The sequence below is a fragment of the Eleginops maclovinus genome, chromosome 5, assembly GCF_036324505.1.
Source record: "Eleginops maclovinus isolate JMC-PN-2008 ecotype Puerto Natales chromosome 5, JC_Emac_rtc_rv5, whole genome shotgun sequence".
Classification (NCBI taxonomy): Eukaryota; Metazoa; Chordata; class Actinopteri; order Perciformes; family Eleginopidae; genus Eleginops; species Eleginops maclovinus.
This window is the reverse complement of record NC_086353.1, coordinates 1,884,218-1,905,009: the sequence shown is the minus strand read 5'-3', so window position 1 is coordinate 1,905,009 and position 20,792 is coordinate 1,884,218. Positions and strand designations below refer to the sequence as shown.

Below are 20,792 nucleotides of genomic sequence, written 5' to 3'. Positions count from 1 at the left end.
AACTTGAAGGTGCTTGAAAGCTATACAATTAAATGCATATAGTAAAATGAGTTTGGTGGTAATACTACTGTCAGTAAAAAAAAAAGTAAATATGAAGACGTAATAATAAAAAAAATTAAAGTTTAATGAACTTTAAAAAGTATACTACTACATTAACTCATAATAATAATAATCATAATATTCATAATAATATACATTTAATAAAATGACATGAACAATAAGCGTCTATCCAGCTTTTATTTGTGTCAAAATTATTTTAAAATCATTAACAAAAATATTGTTTTAAAAACCGACTTGGTTTTGGCAGTGGGCGGCCCTTTCCGCTGACCCGCTGATGACGCATATTTCAATCGACTCCACCGCGCGCTGTTTTCGGATCTCACAGTGAGGTTTGGCGGTGTATTTATATCATTTTTCACTCTACATTTTTGTACATTTATTGACTGTTGACCGGTGAGGGGACCCAGAGCAGGCATGTTTACTCCCCGCGCTGCCCCGAGCTCCGGCCGACGGCAGCAGGGCAGAGGCTCCGGGAGGAAGAGCGGACCCAGCCTGCTGTTCTCCCCGAGGAGAGCGAGTCTATCCGGGAGGTGAGTACACACACTCACCGGTAACATTTGACATGTGGTGGAAGAAGCAACTAAGAAGTGAATTTACTCCTTCTTCACTCTTCATTGTTCAGTTGTTACCATGGTTTTTACTCATAACGGTTGGTTAACGGCTGTGTCAGTTTGTAGCTAACAGTTGCTAGCCTCTGTCAGTGTTGGAAGAAGTACATTTAGTTAAGTACTATACTTAAGTACAATTTGAGGTATTTTACTTTTACTGCTACTTTGCACTTCTACCCTCTCAAATTCAGAGGTAAACAGTGTACTTTTACTCCGCTACATGTATTTAACGCCTTTAGTTGCTAGGCAGATTTGGATGAATGATGGTAAATATAATCAGCCCTTAACTCAGACTTTAGTTCACCTGCAGTAAATCCAGCAGCTACCCTGCAGTATACAAAGCCATTAAAGCTAGCTGCACCTTTACCAGCTCTGAGAACACTTTAATGATCAATCATTATAAAACATATCAGAGATATTATTCTGAAATGGACCAATCAGACAATGACTACTTTTACTGTCGCTACTTTAAGTACATTTAGAGGAGAGTACTTTCTACTTTCACTGGAGGAACATTTAGAATACTTTTACTGTGACAGAGTATTCCTACACTCTGATACTTCTACTTTTACTCAAGAACAAGATCTGAGTACTTCTACTTTTACTCAAGTGAAAGACCTGAGTACTTCTACTTTTACTCAAGTACAATATCTGAGTACTTCTACTTTTACTCAAGTGCAAGACCTGAGTACTTCTACTTTTACTCAAGTACAAGATCTGAGTACTTCTACTTTACTCAAGTGTAAGACCTGAGTACTTCTACTTTTACTCAAGAACAAGATCTGAGTACTTCTACTTTTACTCAAGTGTAAGACCTGAGTACTTCTACTTTTACTCAAGTACAAGACCTGAGTACTTCTACTTTTACTCAAGTGTAAGACCTGAGTACTTCTACTTTTACTCAAGAACAAGATCTGAGTACTTCTACTTTTACTCAAGTACAAGATCCTGAGTACTTCTACTTTTACTCAAGTGTCAAGACTGAGTACTTCTACTTTTACTCAAGAACAAGATCTGAGTACTTCTACTTCTACTCAAGTACAAGATCTGAGTACTACTTCTACTCAAGTACAAGATCTGAGTACTTCTCCCACCTTTGTTTGTTTCTCAATATACTGAGCTTTAACTGTATTTGCAACATTGCGATTCTTGTGAAACGATTTTTGACTATGTAATACTGATAATATTTCTACAACCTCATCAACAACTTGCAACCCACTTACACAACCTCACAGGTTATAGTTTTCTTAATTAAAACCTGCTGTGCAACATGTTTCTGTCCCTTTAATAGATTGGTATATTAAAGAGTATTCTAATTTATTCTGTATATTCACTCTAAATCTCTCTCCGTTAGGGGAACACCCACCAGACCGCAGAGCCATGCCGCTGCAGATTCATTCAACTACGACGTGCAAACCTTCGGCTCCTCGCTGCCCGTCAAGGTGATGGAGGCCCTGACTATGGCTGAGGGTAAAGAGAACCCCGTCTCTGTTCCGGTTGATGTCACTTTTTTGTTTGTCAAGGTTTGTTAAAAGTACGATGTCCTGCTGCAGTATTGCCACTAAACTTTTTTTGTATGCGTCTGTCCTTTTTAGAGGATGACCAGATCTCAGTGAAGGTGGATGAGAGCGGCTGGGCCTGGATGATTTGTGGAGAGAGGCTGATCATCTGGAAGATCTGCCAGACTGCTGTGGCCAAGGTACAGTTCAAGATGCAGACACTAAAGAGCAAACACACTGTTAGAAATCTTCCCATATCTATTCATCTTTGCAGAGTTGGGGGGAGAAAAGTAATCTGGATTGCAAAGTGTGCGTTCTGGGACACCTTGATGCACGTCTTTCAGTATTTGCTGATTTTAAAGAAAAGTAATTCCCAGCCTAATCCATTAAGATTAATCATCAGCAGTCCTTTATTTGTCTCAAAGCGGGTACATTTACAGTTTTACAGCAACAAAGGGACATTGCAAAAAGGAAATGCAGCAAAAAAAATGATTGGGTTAACAAAATACCAAAAAGCAAAGTGTAATATGACCAAATATGTATCAGCATCATGAAAGTAAGTAAACAAAGAGCCTATAAGAACAAATTATAAACAGTATGTATGATACATTTAGTGTTGCAACCGGGCTTGTGGAGTAACATGTTAGGGGATGACGTAATCAGGATACAAAACAAGGAACTTTATTCCCTGACAGTTACATAAAGTAATCAGATTACTAGTAAAACAAATGAAAGGGGGATTACTAGCAGGATTACAAAGTTATAATGTGCTTAATAATAAAGAATGATATTCAATAGGTAGAGGTACTGCCTGCATCTTCTTTTCGCTTCTCATTTAGGCTACTTAGTGGACACCTGATTTGTCAGACAAAAGGTCTGTGTTTGCTTTTAAATAATGTGTTGAACTAAAACAGCATTTGCTAACTATATTATTCCGTAAATCCAGCCTATATTGTATACATTTCTGATCCTACATATCTTGGTTTCTGCTCTCTTCGTTCTGTTGTCTTACATAAAAGTAAAACACATCTTCTTGATATTTTCAGTAATCAGGTTACATCTAATATTTTGATACTCAGGTCGGTTACTGATTGCTTTCTTTTAAAGCTCACGTTTCATTTTAACGGAATACATTTTAAGGTAAACATCCCGACTGGTTGCAAACACTGACGAACCCTCACAGATCAATAATAAACATCCACCTCACCTCTGTGTTGTCCTGCAGCTGTCGGTCTGCAAGGAGCTGCAGCTGCCCGACAGCGAGTACAACTACACCGCCGACCTGGTGGCCATTTCCTCTGCCGGTCCTCTGGAGACGGCCGGCGTTCAGTCCATCTCCGTGCTGGTGATGTCTGTGGAGGGAACGGCCCGTCTGTGGCCCAATCTGTCTCAGGAGGGAAACTTCTCTGAGACAGACGTGGACCTGGGGGACCTCTGCAACTTTGTCGTGGCTGTCAAAGTAAGTGTAGGAGCCAATGTGCTATGAAGCCTGAGTTTATTAATGTAGTGGTAGCCAAGTTTAGCCTCTTAGCGACTCAATTTAGTGGGAATTGAGCCGCCACAGTAAGTAAATCTTCACTAAATGGGATTTCTTTTAATATACTGGGCTCAGACCTGTGTTTGACTCCAGCTTTTATTTCTATCTTTCCTGTCCTCTTTTAGGGCGGGAGCTTCATCTTGTCCTCAGAGAAGAACCATGTGATGAGAGCGAGTACAGATTCTTCTGGAAAGTTGCAGTACCGGGCGCTGCAGCAGGGGCAGGGCGTTCTCTCCGGCATCGGACGGCGAGTCTCCAGTCTGTTCGGCATGCTTTCCCCGCCGGCCAACGACACGGTGAGTCTCACCAGCATGTGTTACCGTCTAGTGTTCAGGTGGTGTACGGCTCCAATCTGACTTCCTGTTTTCTGTGTTTCCTGCTGCAGCTCCACAGTGTGTTGTGGGTGGGTGGGTCCAGCTGTCTGTACACACTGAGCAGCTCCAGCCTGAGTAAGTGGGAGTTGGAGGACAGCTGGGAGCACCAGGTCCTCAGCTGGGACGCCCAGAAAGCGCTGAATGAGAGCATCGCCGACGCCATCTGGGTCAGTACCAGGAAAAAGCAAATCTTATTTACTGTTTGATAGTTTATTTGTTTACAATGTTTTTAATGTTTTGTGTGTTAAATTGAAAGCTGTGAGATAAATATGGACAAAAAAGTACAATATGTTTCTCTGAAATATAGTGAAGTAGAAGTATAAAGTACTTAAATTCTAATGTACTAGGTAAAATATCACCCCTGGGAAACAATGTTTACCTATATATATTCTTACAGAAGGTCAATGATTCAGAAACTGTAAGTGAAAGAACACCTGATGCTCTTCATTGAATCAAATTCAATTCTGATTTCAACCATGTAACTGGGCATTGATCAACTTCTCTTTTAGATCTGTTTATAATATGTAGAGCTTCAATTTTCTGAATGTATTTCATGGTGGTAGTTTAAAATATATCCAACATTTTCTCCTACCAGGGGTCAGAGAGCAACTACGAGGAGCTGAAGGAGGGAGCCAATGTGGCGTACCTGGACATGAAGCTCAGCCAGTGAGTTGTTCGTGCGTGCGTGCGTGCGTGCGTGTGTTGACAGGGTTTACAGGATTTTTGGCTACCAGTAAACACTGAGTGTATCTGAAGTGTGTGCTGTGTGTTTCAGAGCCGGGCTGGTGGTGCTGGCTGCAGCCTGGCACCCGTCAGACACTCCCTGCCTGGCGTACTTCTGCCTGGTCACCCTGCAGGACACCGGTGCCGCCATCGCAGACAACTTCACCGTGGAGGTCACCAAACACAACGCTCCCTTCCAGGTCAGTCCTCACAGAGTGATCGAGTCTTTTCCACTGGATATGATAAAGGGTTAGTTAGCACAGGTTTCAAAAGACATGTTTTTCCAAGGATCTCTACTGTCGTCTATTCATGCAGTTAGTTTTGGTTTTACGTGTTGAAGCTTTGTGTTACATGTGTATTTAGTACGTCTTAACAATGCTCTATGCCATCCAGGCAGCTACTGGTTACAAAGATCAGCTTCCAGAGACGTATACGTCCTCGGGAGGAGGATGTTTTGTTTGTTTCCTTCAGTTTTATTTTAGAAGATTCACTTTCGATGTTGTACCTTGTCTCCTCAGAGTGAGGAGGTGCTGCAGGCCACTCGGTTGGTGTTGCCTGTCTCGCCTGGCTCCACCGCCTTCCTCTACAACGAGGAGCTGGTGTTCGCCTGCTCCACAGGAACCAGCAGGGGCGGGCCGCCTGACGGGAAAATCAGCTTCACCACGTCTGGTGAGAAAAATGAACTTCATTTAAGCTTTGTAAAAAATGGAATAATAAAATAAATAGATGAATCGGATTGTGATTCCTCTCTGTTCTCCTGCAGGTGATGGGGTTCGTGGAGGAGGCTGCTGCGCCAACCTGCCCGTGTTTTTCTCTCAGAACAGCGGCCTGGTGGCGGTTGTCGCCCGGGAGAGCGCCTCCATCCTGCCGGAGACCATGGAGGACTCGCTGTGCTCCTCGCTGGCTGCAGCTCCAGAGGTACACACTGAGAGAGGAGCTACAGGGGAAAGGCTACTGACAGGATTAATATTCATAATGCAATGTCTACAGGCGGCGGATCATTAAGCCCTGATCCTGAAATGAAAGCTTGGATTGATGGTTTCCTGAGCTCAGAATGATTATATATTACAGGTTCATATATGTTGATACAAAGTTAAGCTACTTCTGCGGTTTTCCTCCGAGTCTGAGGAAGGAACACACATTGTCGGCGATAATAAAGCTCCGTGTTTTGTTATGATGGCGTGGATTCGGAGGCACCTTTTTTCCTGCCGAGTTTGCATGTCACCTTTGAGGCTCGTCCCTTACATGCTCAGAAGGATCGCACACTTTGGATATCCTGCCCGACAAAATAACTTAAGGACCAGGCACAGCTCTGAAGGAAGTCTGGGGGGGTTTCCGGCTGATTTCTTTGACTAATCAGCTAATGACAAATGAGTCGACGAATATTTTTTTCCGCAGACCGATTAGTCGACTAATGGGGGGCAGCCCTAGATTCAACCTACAATTCATTTGAAAATGTTTGTGTTTAAGGTTTCAGCCATGGAGACTTCAACCAGAGCGGAGCCGGTCGCTCAAGAGGACAAAACCAAACTGCTGAAGGCGGCGTTCCTGCAGTTCTGCCGGTACCTCGTTTAAAAACTTCAGAAATCTCTTCATTAAAGAAAGAAAAGCTTTTATTGACAGTTTTATTGTAGTTAGTTTATTCTTCTCAATAGTATATCATGGGCAACACGTTTAAAAAAGGAGAGCATTTTTCATTGTGTTTATTTTTGACTTATTTTGCGTATGCACTTCCACAATTTCATCATGTTTTGCCATATATCGTTGGCATCACCTTTCCCAAAAAGTATGTTTTTGACTTCAATGTTAATTTATACAATTTACAAAACAAAAAAATGTTGCCGGCTCTCAAACGTTTTAGACTAATTGTGAATAAAAATATCGTCCTCCCTCTGTCAGGAACGACCTGGTTGGCGCTCAGACGGTCACAGACGAGCTCTTCCCTGCCGACTGTGACGGCGAGGAGGGGGCGGAGCTGGACAGCGTGGTGACCCGCATCAACCTGGACCTGGTGGACGATTACCCCGCCTCCGACCCCCGCTGGGCTGAGTCTGTGCCCGATGGTGAGGAGAGAGAGTCTTTTATATTGTTCCTGGTGTACTTACTCGTCATGTTTTTTTCAGAATAGAAAAACACAAAGAAAATCTATTATATTAAATAAACCCAAACAAATGTTTTCTTACTTTTGACATATTTATTTCATACAAGCATTTTCATTTGTTTTCCTATTTCTATATTTTTTCCAGAGAGTGCTGGTTTTCCTCTCACCTCCCTCATCATCCTCCATCAGCTGGAGGACAAGATGAAGGCTCACGGCTGCTTCATGGACTTCCTGCTGCAGGTACACACACACACGCATCGTGGAACATAAAAGTAGACTTAATGTGACGTGGAGTAATCGACCCCGTCCTCCTCCGTCAGGTGGGTCTGCTTGATCGTCTCGGCCAGGTGCCGGTGCGCTCGTCTCCCATGGCGACGCGCCTGCTGCTGTGCGAACACGCCGAGAAGCTACAGGCAGCGATGGTGCTGAAGAACCTGCACTCCAAACACGCCGAGCTGGTGAACCGGGCCATCAGCGCCGCGCTGGAAAGGAACAACGCCGCCGTGCCGCCCAGCCTCACCACCGCCGACGTCTTCTTCAGAGAGGTGTGTGTCCGGCGGTGTGTGTCCGGCGGTGTGTGTCTGGCGATGTGTGTCTGGCGGTGTGTGTCCGGCGGTGTGTGTCCGGCGGTGTTCGGTGATGTGATGCAGGAGGGGAAGCTGAGTGACATGTTGTGTTTCTGCTGCAGGTGTCTCAGATCTCCTCGGTGTTCGACTGTCTGCTGGACGAGGAGGATCGCAGTCTGAAGGAGAACCCGGTGGACTCGGTGCAGTGGGCAGAAGTCATCCTCACCGTCAACAACATTATCAAAGTAAACACACTCTACATTTCATGAAGAGCAAATATTACATTTTGCTGAGTAAGGGATCGAATACCCTACGTGTGTTTGAGTTTTTATCTCTGTAATTTCTCTGAGGAAACTGAGGAAAGGGATGCATGTTTGAATAAAAGAATGCTAGTATCAGGAATTGACTCAAAGGACCAATGGCTGAAAACATTCAAATAAATATTCCAGAAAAACGGACTTACTTACTTACAGTATATCTCATACTCAAAAGAGAAGCATAACAGAAAGAAAATCCTTTATACAACACCAACAATCCATTGCAATGCAGCTGTGAATACAAATATAAAAATGTGAATGTATTTGCAGTAATCAAGTTTGATTTTAAGTGGAAAAATAAAGATGTGTGTGACTGTGTGTGCAGGACATGCTTCAGGCTGCAGGTCAGTACAGAGAGACGAAGGCCTTCATGTACAGAGCGTCTGAGAACGCTGCTGCAGAGCCCGAGTACACCCCATGGACAGGTACTCCATTAATTCTTCTTTTTAACCAGCAACGGTCTTCTTTTTTTTTTACACTATCATTCATGATTGTTGATCTGTAAATCCCACTGGGGCAAATGTGTTTTGTTATTAATAAAATCTCCTCTCTCCTCCAGCGTCCGGAGGTGTTGGGGGCGCTCGCTCCGTCATCTCGCGGCAGCACGAGATCATCCTGCGCTCGGTGTATCCGCACGCTGACTCGGAGCTGCGCAGCGCCCTGTGTGAGCAGCTGGTGGCGCTGCTGGACATCCACCTGGGCGGATATGTGGCCCAGCTGACCTCCCTGCAGCAGCAGAAACCCCCGGGGGCCCAACTGGACCGCTACAACAGCCTGGAGATGGAGTACAGCCAGCGCCGCTCGGAGCTCCTGGCCCCGCTGTGTAAGTAGAGGATTACAGTGTAAAGAGGGTCTAATGAGAGAAGATTTAAATCATGGACAAACTGGGCCTTTTTGTATCGAAGACTGTTGGCTATATTTAAAAGTTTCATCTTATATCAGAACGTTCTGGTGGCTTAATGACAAAGACGCATAATGGGTAATCAAAATATTTCCAGTTGAATTTAAAGGTGGGGATGTCTGATGCATGTCATCCCTTTTTTGTTCCCTTTCTGTCTCTATTCTCTCTGGTATGATTTCCCAAGAGGCCTTACTGCGCTGACAACCAAACATTGTGCATGAGATTTTGCAACAATAGTAAACATACTTTTGATAAGTGTTTTTAATTAGGGTAACGTGCATACATTTTAGGCAAAATCGTCCACTTTCTATCAAATAAGCTACAGATAAATGAAATGTTAGCAAATTAAGAAAGCCGATGTAACTGAACTGCATTTTTAACCGACTGACAGACTGGGATTAAACATCTGCAATAATTTTCTTTCTATCTTGTTAAAATTCATTTAAAAGAAATTCTATTAAAGTATCTGCTGGTATCAGAAACAAGCTACCCCCAAACAAACCCACTAACACTCACATTAAAACTCTTATTTTGAAAAATAAAAAGCAATTAAGAACAGGATTACGAGACCAGTCGCACAAATCAGCTCTGCATGTGTCTGAAGCTTTCACATGTTGGATGTCTTTCAGTAGACTTGTGTGGCTTCACTGTGAGCTTTCTTTGTGTTCCAGTGGAGCTGGGTCAGTACCAGTGGGTGGCGGCGCTGGCGGAGAAATACTGCGACTTCGACATTCTGGTACAGATGTGCGAGCAGACGGACAACCAGAGCCGCCTGCAGCACTACATGAACAAGTTCGCTGACCAAGTACGCAGAGTACTTCCTCCGAGTACTTCTCAAAGTCTCCGTTTTACTTTCATTTTGACACGCCAGGCTCTTCCTGATGCAGCTGCTGTTTAACTCACTTCCTCTTTCTCGCTCGTGTCACTTCCTGTCCTGCCGCAGAATTTTGCAGACTTCCTGTTCCGTTGGTACATGGAGAAAGGGAAGCGAGGGAAGCTGCTGTCTCAGCCGGCTGCGCAGCATCAGCAGCTGGCCAGCTTTCTGCAGTCACACCAGCATCTGAGCTGGCTGCACCACATCCACGTGCACGACTACCGCAGCGTACGACACCTACACGCACACACACAAACCCACACAAACATACCTCTTCATTCCTTCGTCTTTTACACTTCCTGAATATCTAATGAAACACACAAAGCACACACTTCCTCCCTCCTCCCTCCCTCCTCCTTCCTCCCTTCCTTCCTTCCTGTTTTATACTTCCTGAATAATTCGTAACCTCAGAAGGCTTAATCTCAAACCTCTCTTCTTTTTACCTCATATCTTTTTTCCTTTTGTCCTATCTTTCCTGTATTCAACCCTTAAACACAGATATACATCTTCCTTCCTTCCTTCCTTCCTTCCTTCCTTCCTTCCTTCCTTCCTTCCTTCCTTCCTTCCTTCCTTCCTTCCTTCCTGTCCTCCCATTCTCAAAGTCTAAAACCGCTACAGTGTAAAGCAGCTCACATCAACCAGCAGCAAACCACTCTGCCTCTGAACACACACACATTGCACAGCTTCCTTCCTGTTTGCTGTTAAGAGGCACACATATATTCTCTGGTTAACACACACACACACACACACACACACACACACATACACATATGAGCAAAAGGAAGTATTTACATCCTCAACAGTCTTCCTGTTTTCACACACAAACTTTGATTTTTCACCTTCTTTGCTCAATTAGGACCTTAAGCTCGAAAATGTCCAAACAACGAGTTAGTAATTATTTTTCTAGGCTACAAAACATTCATTCATCCATATAAATTTGATTAAAAACATCAGAAATATAACAAGAAACCTGGTTCTGGTTACTAGGAGTAAAAGAAACACACGGAGGATTCCATTACTATATTGATTCTCAAAATGTTTACATAATGTTTACTCTTGTATTTATTCGATCTGTTTACCTAAATAATAGCAAAATACCTTTTGTGGTCTCGTGTCTCTGCAGGCCAACCGGACGCTGCACAGCCAGGCGGACGCAGAGACTCGGTACTTTGTGAAGAAGAAGACGCTGCTCGCTCTCAGTAAACTCACCATGCTCACATCCGACCTGCCCGAGGACGAACTCAACAAACACGTCGACGGTAAAAAAAAAACTCAACTGTAAACTATTAGTGCATCATATCGCGTAAAAAATATCAGGTACTAAAGTTTTATCCGGAAGGAAAGTGAAAGATTTGACTTTAAGCAGCATTTCCACTTTTCTTTCTGATGAAAATCCATCTGAAAGTCACTGAGTTCAGATGCAAGAGGCGTAGATCTGCAGAGGGGAGTCAGTGTTAGATCCGAGAGGGAAGTTGACGTTTGTCTTGTGTTTGTGCGATCAGACATCGTGGAGCAGGAGCGCTTCCTGCTGCATCAGGAGACGCTGCCCCGACAGCTGCTGGAGGAGAAGCAGCTGAACCCCGACACCATGCCTCTGCTCAGCGCTCACAACCTCATCCAGGTGAACATACACACACACACACACACACACACACACACACACACACACACACACACACACACACACACACACACACACTCATTTTTTTACTTTCTTATACTAAATCCTTTGGAGGAACTTCAGTTTTCACACAGACACACACACATGTATCTTGGCTCACATAGGTGTCAGTGGATCACCAAGATAAACAGGGACTTTTTTGAGACAGACACTTTTCAGCTGTAAAATTGTGTCTTTTGGAGGTTAGGATGCAGTGTCCTAAATAGAGATATGGAAGGGAAAAAAACACTGACTCTGTTTACATATCATCTGCATATCTGTAGCAAAGCATGATGGGTAAAGTGCAACACAAATTAGCAGAGTATAACATGTATGAAAATGGAAAAACATATTGGTCCAGTTTAGTTAAAACGAGTAAAGGTTTATTTTTGAACATGTGTCAGAATCTAGTTCCTACAGATAAAGCTATTTCTGTAAAAAGTCACTTCAGTCCTATTGACCGTGCTGACAGTGTTCCCTCCTCTCCTCAGCTGTACATCTGCGATGAAAACAGGCGCGCCAACGAGTACGACTTCAAGAAGGCTCTGGATCTGCTGGAGTACATCGACGAGGTAACCTCCAGATAATCCTGCTGTTTCAGAACTGACAGGCTTCAAGTTGAAGTCAACCTGTGTGTATTTTCTGTTTGTGTTGCAGGAGGAAGCTGAGGACATTGACTTGTTGAAGTGTGAGATCTTCGGCAAAGCGCTGCGGAGAGACGAGTAAGAGCCACATACGTTATCTAGTCGTGAAGGTTTCGAAATTAATTTTGTATGTGATTAATAGAACATTTTGCATCTCTTTTACTCAACATTAATCTAAGAAGATTTGATGTTGAAAAGAAACAAATACGTTGGAGGAGAAACATTAAAGCACTGATGTATTTGTAACATAGAGCTGGGCCAAATCTTCTACTCATAAATATTGGTCATGTTATTCCTCTCACAATATAATGCCCTCTATCATGTCTCTGGTTATAACATCAAGAGTAGTCTTTATATAATAATTATGTGGGGACACATACTTTTGTATACAATAAAAAAAAAGCAGAACATTTTCTACTTTGAGTAACTTAAGTGCAAGATGAACTTTGTGAAGTTATAAAAACCAAATCAAAAATACACGTCTTATCTTTATCACAATTTAAACCATATGTGCGATAGATCTTTTATATGGTTTTGGAGGTATTTAGTATTGCTCTGCTCTAGTTTTACATGCTGTTTAATTTATTTATTGTGATGCTGTGTTCTCAGCTGGTCCTCTGCTGATGGCACTGACGATCCTCTGGATGCGGCCAAAGACAGCATCTTCATCAAAGTCCTCCTCAAACTCATCCAGGAAGGTGAGGAACGCTCACACCTGTGTCCATGTGTTAAAGTGTATATTTCCCATTAAAAAGTCATTTCCCCTCATGATAAACACCTGTTCATGTTGCAGGAGTTTCTCTGCAGACGTACCTGCCCGACGTCAAAGAGGTGCTGGAGCTGGACGAGCTGAGCTCTCTGAAATCCAAACCCTACTTTGAGTTTGTTCTTCGAGCAAATTATGAACATTACCTGGAGGCTCAGATGTGATGAGGGTTTCAGAAACACCTTCTTCAGCTTTCCTTTGCAGTCTGATCATTTTCATGATATGTTTGAATATGTTTTTGCTCTTTTCTAAATAAATCTGTTGTTATTTCTGTATTTAGACTTCTGTATTCTTCTCAGAATCCTTCCAGAAAGAATCCTTAACACTTCAACAGGACTGAATAAAACAGGAATAAAATAAGAATTAAATCAGAATTAAATTAGAACTAAATAACAAAAACTACACGACACTGTATTTAACCAATCTATTATTAATAAATGCAAAACATAAGGTGTTTTAAACCTTTTACAAGTGTTTAAAGTAGATTACGTGTTCTAAATTACAATTGAAATGCAATGAGGTAGAGTGTGAGTAAAGTATGTACACATTATTCAGGATTATTGAAAGGGACAAATGTAAAATACAAGTTCAATACATTTTGTTTGGATTTAGCTTTAATTTCTGTTTACTACCTGGGTTTCTTACCGTCTGATATCAGCGCATTGTCCTGAGAGAGTGACAGAAACATGACTCAGTCCTGTCAGAGCTGCGTTACTCAGGACTTCTCCTGTCTGGTGACGAGCGGCAGATGTTGGTTATAAATAGATTTCTTGGCTGCCATCCTGACAGGGATCCTCCGTGATTATCCCCTCTCAGCCTCCAGCTCAGCTAAAAATAGTGAAAGAAGGTTAGATTAGGGACATCAGCCCCACATAACTTTAACATAAAAATGTAATCCTTAATAGACAAACATAAGTCCATCTTGTCCACGCAGATAGCTGACAAAAACAGGAGTAATGACTAAAAACTGACTTCATTTCAGTTTCATTTTGATTTATAAAGCTCATAAAACCTTAACATAAACTTCCATACATTTCCTTTTTGTATATTAATCATTTATCACGTGTAAACATTTTTTCTCTATATTCTATATTTGCTACTATTTTAAATGTGTATTTATCTTACATATTTATTTACAGAATAATCACTTCAAAAAGTACACACTCAGATAATCAGTAATCAGTGTGGAAGCAGGTGTAAAGTGTCTGGAAAAAAAGGAAACAGCAGCTGCGGCACCAAAAGGAGAGGTAAGGTTCTGCGGGAATCCCAACGGCAGGTGAGGCTCATCAGTCCTCACATATCGTAATGTCATTAAATGTAATAAATGTCATTAAATAAATGGCTTGAAAAGACTTGTGTTTTAGTATGTCATAAAAATTCTTCATATACTATGGGTCACTGAGAAAGTCATTTAAATGTGAATAAAAAGTATAGTATTGTACAGTATGTCATTGAAAAAGAAATTTCACTGTAAGATCTCATGTCATAGAAAAGTCATAAAGTCATAGTACACTACGTCCAAAAATAAATCTCATAAATAAGTCATAGTCATAGGATCATATGTCCAAAAGAAATGGCATAACTTTGTTTTTTTTACACTCGTAATATTTTTGTGACATTAAAAAAGTAAGTAGAAGTCATAAAAAAAATCAAAATAAATGACATAGTATAATATATAGTAAAGCAGGTCATATATATGTATATATATTATTCATATATTCATACTGGGTTATTTAACGTAATGAACAAATGTTTTAAAATTCATAAGAATAATAAAAGTCGTACTAAAGAATGTATTCAGCGTGCCATATAGTAATGTATGCCATTAAGAAATACCATTTAAAAATCATTGTATTTGTAAAAATCCCATAATAATGTGCACACAGTACAGTCTCTAACAGGGGAGTGAAGGTTCAGAAATGTTGAGTTTGCATCACCGTCCTCTTCTGGATGGATGACCACAGCCTCTGTGGATCCTGACACCTCTCAGTAACTGCTGGATAAACACCGCTGGTCTGTTGGCTTAGTTAGTGTCTCTGTCTCTGGTTCCTCAGGCTGCAGCTGTCCCATGTGCTGGGGGTCCCGACCCTTGTTTTAGAAACACAACGTCATCAGCTGCCGTGTGTTGTTGTTTGAGCTTCCAGCTGAGCAGCATGACCTCTAAACAAACAAACATCTCAGGGTGTTAGTTTTAAAAATACACCTGAAGCCCTGATAAAACACATATATATTGTTTTATGAGCCAACATGATGATAGGAATCTGACTGGCTGGCAAAAGCATATTCAAAATAACTAGTCTGTTGTTTTAATTAAAACTAATTACACTAAATATGATTATTTATAAAACTTCCAGACACTTTAACCCTTTTTCACTGCTAATATTTCAACTAACATTTGCACTACAGTTTTCTGAATTTGACTTGAGCTGACATTTCTATTCATTTGACTGCCTAACCTTCAACCCCTTCCAGTCCCAATAATACTGATAAAGCAGTTTGAACTTTGCAATTAACAACTAATATTTTCAATATTGGTTTTGGAACCTTAAATATTTGTTTATGTTTGTTTATACATGATAGCTTAAATTAGGATGCGTGTGTGTGTGTGTGTGTGTGTGTGTGTGTGTGTGTGTGTGTGTGTGTGTGTGTGTGTGTGTGTGTGTGTGTGTGTGTGTGTGTGTGTGTGTGTGTGGTACTAGTAGTAGTAGTAGTAGTCCTCATCCTCATGGTCTCGCTCCATACACGGGCTCGAGCGCTCAGCGGTGGGCTCGCGGGGGCTTCCTCTCCATATATGGTCATCCCGGTGCGCCTTCACCCTCAACACAGGAGACCAAATATGGCCGCCCGACCGGTTGAATTCCTGCCGAATACTTCGGCATTCCTAACGGCTGTCTGGAGAGGGAGGAAAAAAAACTCTCTCCACGGGAGGTATGGAGGAGAAGGAGTATAAAAGCACCCCGGTGGTGGGTGTCATTCACCGTCTTTTTTTGGAACCAGCAGCGGTTAAACTTCCACACTGACAGCCGGAGACAAGCAAAGGTAAGCGGCTCGGAGGAGTGGGAAGGAGGGGTGGAGAAGGAGAAAGTTAAAATTAACTGTTTATTTAATCACGTCTTGCTATTTGTTAATGTAAACATGTGTAACACATGGAGAATAACCCCAGACTGAGCGGTTAACTGACGGTAGTTGGCAGTAAACCGCAGCCGGCTTCTGTTCACTTTCATCGGTTAGAAAAAACGTTCTGTTGTGACAGGAGCTGATGCATTCAGGCGCTATGGGATTTATTTTTATTTTACGTTGGAATGGCATAAGAAACATGGCAATCCTGAATCTTTCATAGAAATGCAGTAGTGAAATACTTAACTAAGTATACCTTAGTTGTTACATAGGGATAACGTTTGACAAAAAGAGCACTTGAATGAGCGATCGTAGTTTAGGTTTCAGATGTACGAGTTTATTAGGGTTTCAAACGCATCATCACTCTAAATGAGGCTTAATGGTGTTTACTTCCTAATCACTACATGTTAGTGACAGTCAGCGTAAACTGTGTCCTGGTGTAATTATAAACTGGACCCAGACACTGCAGGGGGGAGTTAAAGTCATTATCCGTTTATTATTTAAAATAATAATAACAATATTTAAGTGTGTGACAGTTTAAATGGAACAGGGAGTATGTTTGCTGAATGGGTTGGTCTGTTTATCATCATACTCCACAAATGTTACAAAGTAAATAAAATATAACATAATAGTAAATATAAATAGTAATAATATATTTATTTATATCGCCAGGCAAAAAAAAATCATTACTTTATATAAAAAATTGGTAGTTTTATGAGCTGCAAACTCGTTTTTGCTCAGAAATAATGTGAATGCAGAATAATGTACTCAAATATCACATCCTATACTAAACACAGTGGCAGTATTTCGGTTTTTTATTAATCAATTCATATTTTAAAACTCTATTTGCTAGTATGGATGCAAGTTTTTTGTCCCTACTGTATCTGCTGCACAAAAACTCAACACCTCCTCATTTCCTTTTCCAGAAGCCGCAAACATGTGTGACGATGAAGAGACTACCGCCCTCGTCTGTGACAACGGCTCCGGCCTGGTGAAGGCTGGCTTTGCCGGAGATGACGCCCCCAGGGCCGTCTTCCCCTCCATCGTCGGCCGCCCCCGTCACCAGGTACACAAGAGCATCCCCTAAAAAACTAAATCAAACTAAAGATGTTCATTTAAGCGCTTGTCCCAAGATGTCTGTTCCAATCTCTTCAAATGAACAGGGTCTTTTCCTTGAGTTATTAGCTTGTATATCAGTATAACTATTTCACTATATCTGATTTAAATATCTCCAGTAGTTAACCAGCGAGCCAAGAGGGTGAAGTCACCTTTGTTTTAGTGCTTGGTATAAATTCTGATGATGATTTTTACGACCTTGTGACCTTTTATCTGCTGTCACCTTCAGGCCAAAGTGTTCTTTTTCTAGCTGACTGAAATTAGGACCTATATGAGCAGAAATCATAGTATGTTTTTGATTTGATATGAGTCATTTTAATCTAACTGATAACATGTAAAATCACACAGTATACTTTTTGACCACAAGAAATGTCCACATTCAGAATAAATGGAATAAGGATGTTACTGAGAAATAAAAGTACTTTTTAAAAAAAGTAAATCTCATTTAAAGAGCTTTAGTGAAAAATGAACGTAAAAAATAAATAAATATAGGCATAATCTACATTGTGTTAGGAGTGATAACAATGTTTATATATGTTTTGAGATATATCATATATCATCTCGTCAGATCTTCAGGCTGTAATTGCAACTGACAATTTGGAACCAATTTGTTAATATTTTGGGATCAAATCACTGTAAACTACAGTAGAGTTGTGCAGCTCTGTATCCTCATAGTTATCAATCTTTAAATAACCTGTGCCCCCCCCCCCCCCCTCAGGGTGTGATGGTGGGTATGGGTCAGAAGGACTCCTACGTGGGCGACGAGGCCCAGAGCAAGAGGGGTATCCTGACCCTGAAGTACCCCATCGAGCATGGCATCATCACCAACTGGGACGACATGGAGAAGATCTGGCACCACACCTTCTACAACGAGCTGCGCGTGGCCCCCGAGGAGCACCCCACCCTGCTGACAGAGGCCCCCCTCAACCCCAAAGCCAACAGGGAGAAGATGACCCAGATCATGTTTGAGACCTTCAACGTCCCCGCCATGTACGTCGCCATCCAGGCCGTGCTGTCCCTGTACGCCTCCGGACGTACCACCGGTGAGTCTGATGTCTGATAGATATCAGGGCACAAAATATAAGTGCGAAGGCTGAAGTTGTTATTGAGAGTATTAATAGTTTGATTGAACCTCTCAGATCAGACTGGTTATGATCTCTTCCTGCCTGTTAAACGTCTTGTGTTCTCCTCCCAGGTATTGTGCTGGACTCCGGTGACGGTGTGACCCACAATGTGCCGATCTATGAGGGCTATGCTCTGCCCCACGCCATCATGCGTCTGGACCTGGCAGGTCGCGATCTGACCGACTACCTCATGAAGATCCTGACAGAGCGCGGATACTCCTTTGTCACAACAGGTAAACACAGTGGGACAATTTTATTTTAACACCTGAAACCCAGACGCATGTTAGCTGTAGACATGAGTCATTTTCAGTCTGTTAGTTACACAAAAATGTGAAGCAGGTTTTAACATATTTCCCCCCGAAAAGCCTTAGAAAATTAGAAAGGTATTAAGTTGATGTTTGACCATTAAAAGAAACACATATTGTGCAGCCTTAATCTAAACACTGGTACCTTTTTACAGTAGTTTGATAACATTGATACAGCATTTTTTGTATTTCTTTGCCACAAAGTCTGAACTTTCCTCTCTGTTTCCAGCTGAGCGGGAGATCGTGCGTGACATCAAGGAGAAGTTGTGCTACGTGGCTCTGGACTTTGAGAATGAGATGGCCACCGCCGCTTCCTCCTCCTCTCTGGAGAAGAGCTACGAGCTGCCCGACGGCCAGGTCATCACCATCGGCAACGAGCGTTTCCGTTGCCCCGAGACCCTCTTCCAGCCCTCCTTCATCGGTGAGTAGCATGAACTGCTAATGAAGCGATGAACACAGCAGATCAGTGTTCCTGCAAAGGCGCAACATTTTTTACACTTTGCAAAGTCCTGTTTGACTCCCCTGTCTTAGATGCTTTCCACTCTGTGATCCTTTCATTTCTAACCTGAATGTGTCCTCTGAACAGGTATGGAGTCTGCAGGTATCCATGAAACCGCCTACAACAGCATCATGAAGTGTGACATCGACATCCGTAAGGACCTGTACGCCAACAACGTGCTGTCCGGCGGCACCACCATGTACCCGGGTATCGCTGACCGCATGCAGAAGGAGATCACAGCTCTGGCTCCCAGCACCATGAAGATCAAGGTACACAGAAATTGTCTGCAACAATATGATCGTCGTCCTGACGGTTATAATAAGAGTGTTAAGAATGTGCTATCAGACATTAAAATCAACCTTCTCCTCCGCAGATCATCGCCCCTCCTGAGCGTAAATACTCCGTCTGGATCGGCGGCTCCATCCTGGCCTCCCTTTCCACCTTCCAGCAGATGTGGATCAGCAAGCAGGAGTACGATGAGGCCGGTCCCAGCATCGTCCACAGGAAGTGCTTCTAAACTCGTCGCCTCCACGACCCCTTCAGGATCCAGAGCAAAGACACGCTGAAATAACATCCTTTCTTGTAACCAGATCCGTTGCGTCTGACTGTACATATGTTATTTATTCCTTCTGTTTTTGTATGTGATGTTTTTTAAATGTAAATGAAGCTCGTTGTCAATGTGAAAGCATCACATTGACAAAAAACAAAAACAAAGAAAAGACCAAAAAAGAAACCAGACAAAACAAATAAAGACCATTTATTTTCACGTATGACTTCTGTCTGCTATTTTACACTTCAAGGGTTGTTAGACATGATACAGACATCCAAATATCGTCCGAATATAAGTATATTCTATCAAGTTTATGTTGAGTTCTTTATTTTAATAAACGGAATTTGTCGAGAAACCCCTTAATAGTTTTGATATACTATACTAAAGGATGAAAGATGACAAAAAGTAACTTCATCTATCAGCCAGTAGTAGCGTCCACTGGTCCAAATCCAATCCTATGAGTGAGACCAGATTCATAATGAACTTTATAAAGCTCTTAAAGCTCCAACACAAACAAAGAGTTCAGGTTCAAGTGGAAATGTAAATACTGCAGCACCTGTGAGCCAAACTAAACACTGTCATGATTTAACAACAGTGGGGATTTTACCCTCGCCCTGCAGTTATCGTATTAAGTCAATATCATCAAAGGGGATACTAAAGCCTTTAATAGCCATTACGTTGGAGTGAGAGAGAAGTATTATCATCAAATATACAAAATTAAGCACATAAATCTTATACTGTATATATAAATATGTATTACTTTCCCTTGTGATAGCTGAATATTCGTCAGGCAGTTTCATCAGTAATGTGAAGTACATTTGGTTTTGGTATGAGCACTTTTACTCAATACAAAGGTTCTGAACACTTCCTCCACCACTGTTAAATGTGTAAATATAATAAAAAAGGTAATATACCGTGTGTCAATTTAGCATTGCTCCTCCATCAAGATGTTGGACTTCTTTAAATCTAAATTAAAGCATCTGAGTTAGAGACATCCTACAAAATCTACCTTTACATCAACCACTCTGGCATTGTCAGGGTTTTTGATGATAAAATGTGTCAGTTAAATGAGTTTAAAAGTCAGATCCTGCTGTTTCACCTGTTGTCGTCACTACACAGATGGAGGCATGCGCAGTATGATCTCTGCATCTTCATTTCGACATAATATTTTTTTACTACGATATTTTTTTCCTTCTTCATCACACAAGCAGCTGTTAGACAGGACTGTACCGGAAGTATGTACTTCTTTTCAAAATAAATGTTAAGATAAAATAACGCTTCAGTGTAAAACTTTTAGTAAGGTACTTGTACTTTACTAGAGGAGTTTAGACTTCTTCTACACTACATTACAAAGGGACAGTTGTCTTGTTGTTCAAAAAATATATATTATTATTATTATTAGATATTATTATAGATTAAGCTACCCAGCAGTATATCAATTAATTTAAATG

At 41.6% G+C, this 20,792-nt stretch overlaps 2 protein-coding genes and 1 long non-coding RNA gene across 4 annotated transcripts; 2 read left to right on the top strand and 1 right to left on the bottom strand.

Moving 5' to 3' along the window:
• The first annotated feature begins 331 nt into the window (after positions 1-331).
• On the top strand, positions 332-12,905 carry nup133 (nucleoporin 133). 2 transcript variants are annotated; one of them, XM_063883986.1, is made up of 25 exons: positions 332-590; positions 2,023-2,138; positions 2,264-2,367; positions 3,393-3,626; positions 3,830-4,000; positions 4,090-4,245; positions 4,674-4,744; positions 4,854-5,001; positions 5,320-5,470; positions 5,565-5,719; positions 6,272-6,363; positions 6,701-6,864; positions 7,048-7,142; positions 7,223-7,447; positions 7,591-7,713; positions 8,111-8,210; positions 8,345-8,608; positions 9,358-9,491; positions 9,630-9,788; positions 10,684-10,819; positions 11,063-11,181; positions 11,712-11,792; positions 11,878-11,942; positions 12,474-12,562; positions 12,658-12,905. In XM_063883986.1, the coding sequence occupies exons 1-25, from the start codon at positions 475-477 to the stop codon at positions 12,792-12,794; spliced, it is 3,405 nt and encodes a 1,134-aa protein (XP_063740056.1). In that variant the 5' UTR covers positions 332-474; the 3' UTR covers positions 12,795-12,905. The 2 variants fall into 2 exon arrangements, with proteins under 2 accessions (XP_063740056.1, XP_063740057.1); XM_063883987.1 differs by lacking the exon at positions 9,630-9,788.
• Positions 11,613-15,837, bottom strand: LOC134864765 (uncharacterized). Its single transcript, XR_010165870.1, has 3 exons — positions 15,327-15,837; positions 13,276-14,718; positions 11,613-12,966 (listed from the first exon to the last, which is right to left on the bottom strand). It is a non-coding gene; the product is annotated as an uncharacterized LOC134864765 (long non-coding RNA).
• acta1a (actin alpha 1, skeletal muscle a) lies at positions 15,446-19,557 on the top strand. The gene is made up of 7 exons (XM_063883991.1): positions 15,446-15,669; positions 16,674-16,813; positions 17,582-17,906; positions 18,059-18,220; positions 18,522-18,713; positions 18,879-19,060; positions 19,165-19,557. Exons 2-7 carry the CDS (start codon positions 16,685-16,687, stop codon positions 19,306-19,308), a joined length of 1,134 nt encoding a protein of 377 aa, XP_063740061.1. The 5' UTR covers positions 15,446-15,669; positions 16,674-16,684; the 3' UTR covers positions 19,309-19,557.
• The last annotated feature ends 1,235 nt before the right edge of the window (positions 19,558-20,792 follow it).